This window comes from Arachis ipaensis, chromosome B01 (assembly GCF_000816755.2).
Source record: "Arachis ipaensis cultivar K30076 chromosome B01, Araip1.1, whole genome shotgun sequence".
Lineage (NCBI taxonomy): Eukaryota > Viridiplantae > Streptophyta > Magnoliopsida > Fabales > Fabaceae > Arachis > Arachis ipaensis.
Window position 1 is genome coordinate 119,735,861 of NC_029785.2, and position 2,724 is coordinate 119,738,584.

Genomic DNA, 2,724 nt, shown 5'->3' on the forward strand with positions numbered 1-2,724 from the left:
ATATCATTTTAAAGTTAAAAATAGAAAAAATTGAATAAATAAAAGTTAATAAAAATATTTATTTTTAACTAAATATTTAAAATTTGACACAATTTAAATATACAAATAATATTTCTTATTATAATTTTATCTGTAAACTGACCGTTCTAAGTTCTTTGTGTAAAGAATAATTATGCGGATGCTTCTGGACTCACTTAGAACTAGATCGTAAGCATATTATAAAGCTAACTATAGAATTAAGCCCATGAATAGAATGAAAGCAGGAATAAATTGTTATTTTGTCTAAATAATCAACCTTTATTTGGTTTAAATTCATTATTCCCTTATATATGTAAAATTACTTTATAATTTCTTTTCAAAATGATGCTCGCGATCGAACTCCGTTTTGTTAACAATTTTTTCTGAAGCAAATCAAATTCATGCCTCTATAGCATACAAAATCTCAAGGTTATCTTGTGTGTAGATTAATGGTTGGGTGTAGTAGAGAGGTTGTTCTCTTACATAGAGGATTGGTATTCAAACATTAGAGGGGGAAAAAGTAATTGTCAAGATGACTTCTTAATCAAGGCACTGCTTGATAGAGTTTAAAAAAAGATATATAATGAAGACTAAAGATATATATCTTAGATACAACAAAAAGTTCAAGAATAAACTAGGTTTCATTGATGGTAGCTTAGGGAAATCTGATAATGGTGAAGTTTGTTTGACATTTGGGATCGATATAGCAGATATGTGGTGAGTCGGATTAATCTCTCTTTGAGCGAGTGTTGAAATTTTGCAAGGTTTAATATGATTGTGGATTGATCTTTAGACATATATAGATACTATGAAGGGGAAAAGTTTACAATAACTGAGTTACAAGAGAAGCTAGCTTTATGCAACTGGGGTAAGGTGACATGAATGTCACAACATGTTTTACCAAATTGGAATCAATTTGGGAGGAATTGTCATGATCCTTTAATTTGGTTCGTATAATATCTATTTCCTAGCTGTCTTACTCCTTAATTAGCGCTTTCTTTTAAAATCTTATGATCTAGTGATCCGTTAGAATGTGTTTAATTACCTTTCTACCAGGGTCATTTCACCATTAAAGATCAAGTTTCTCTGAAAGCCATAATTACAAGGACATTCCATGGCTCTGGTGATTGTGGCTTGAAGTGAGGAACCATAGAATTGAGGATCATGTATGTGTCTCTATTTCCTAGAGGCGTCAATGATCAATATGCTGGTGTATGGTGTAAAGTCACAACTGATGCTAAAGAATCCTTTCCTTCGCTGGTGTGAATACCAAGTTTTTTCTGCCAACACAAATAGATGCTAATACAACTTTTTCTTCATATGATCTTGCTAAAGAAATATATATATGAACACATCTCAACGGTTGAATGCACTTTTAGCAAGTTCCAAAAGTCTCTTTATAACCTCGACGGTGGAACAAACCTCTTATTTTCTTTTGGGAAAAGATAGATTAAACTTTATTGATGAGTGAACGGAAATTACAAATAAGTCCATCAAAACAACGAGCATAAACCCTTGAAGAAGACTAGAAGAGTGAGAATTCTCTCACGTACATTATTAGAATGGCAAAATGAAGTTACATAGATTTAAGGGAGAGGGAGAGAATTTGACACTGAGAGACTTTTACAGATTTCATTGCCCTCCTAGCTATGACTTCGTTTTGGTAGGCAGTGAAATGGCCGAAATCAACTTCATCAAAAATGATTTTGGATGCAAGGTTCCTCTTACCCTCTCACATACACACACGAAATACAAAAAAAAAAAAGTAAAATGTGTACACTCATAAAACATTTAATATGCATGCCAAAAATAATTACAACATTTATTATATTTACAATCTTAAAAAGAGTGCTTGTAAATATTCTATATGTAAACATTAAAAAAAGTACAAATATAAGTGATACTTTACATAATAAATATTTCAAGTTCAAAAATGTACTTTTTACATGGAAAAACGTATTGAATATAATATTGTTCATATAGCTTCACTTAGTAAGTCAAATTTTTGGGAGAGAATTGAAGTTCATTGAATTCTTGCCATGCAAGGTATATGGCTGTCTGTTGGTACACACGTAAAATAAAAGTGTATGTGTAGGTGTTTGGGTGCATGCAAAATGGCTGTTACCTTTTTATATATCTAATGTGCGTGTATCTTTGTCTGTTATGAACACTACATACACAGTATGGAAAGGATTCTTGAACGGTATGAGAGGTACTCATATGCGGAGAAGCAACTCATTTCAAATGATCAGCAGCCGCCAAATGTATCTACGCCTTTCATTATTCTTTCTCTTAATCCTTAGTGCGTGATAATTAATGATATAATATTATGATTAATGTATCTGTTAATTCTGATTTATACAGGAAAACTGGATACTAGAACACGCAAAGCTCAAGGCTAGGGTGGAAGTTCTACACAGAAATCAAAGGTATATACATGGATCGGAATACTTCATTCTAAAATTAAACATAATAAAGCTAGATAGATGCATGATCAATCAATGCGAAATTGCAAACTTCTCGTGCCATTGCAGGAATTTTATGGGGGAAGGTCTCGATACCCTAAGTCTGAAAGAACTTCAGAATTTGGAACACCAACTTGAATCCGCTCTCAAGCACATTAGATCACGAAAGGTATTATTATTATTATCCAATCATATTAAATATATTTTAAAATTCAATCATCAAATTAATTATTTATATATA

General features: G+C 31.6%; 1 protein-coding gene across 3 annotated transcripts in view; it reads left to right on the top strand.

Annotated features, from left to right (window-relative positions):
• The window catches only part of LOC107634889 (truncated transcription factor CAULIFLOWER A), a 6,540-nt gene that overhangs the window by 1,738 nt on the left and 2,078 nt on the right, over nucleotides 1–2,724 (top strand). Inside the window, exons 2-4 of one of the 3 annotated variants that reach the window (XM_016338262.2) lie at nucleotides 2,180–2,282; nucleotides 2,383–2,447; nucleotides 2,553–2,652. In XM_016338262.2, coding sequence (XP_016193748.1) covers nucleotides 2,180–2,282; nucleotides 2,383–2,447; nucleotides 2,553–2,652 — 268 coding nt within the window. Of the gene's footprint in view, nucleotides 1–2,179; nucleotides 2,283–2,382; nucleotides 2,653–2,724 lie in introns of all 3 variants that reach the window. The other 2 variants (XM_016338263.2, XM_021124202.1) reach the window with 2 other exon arrangements.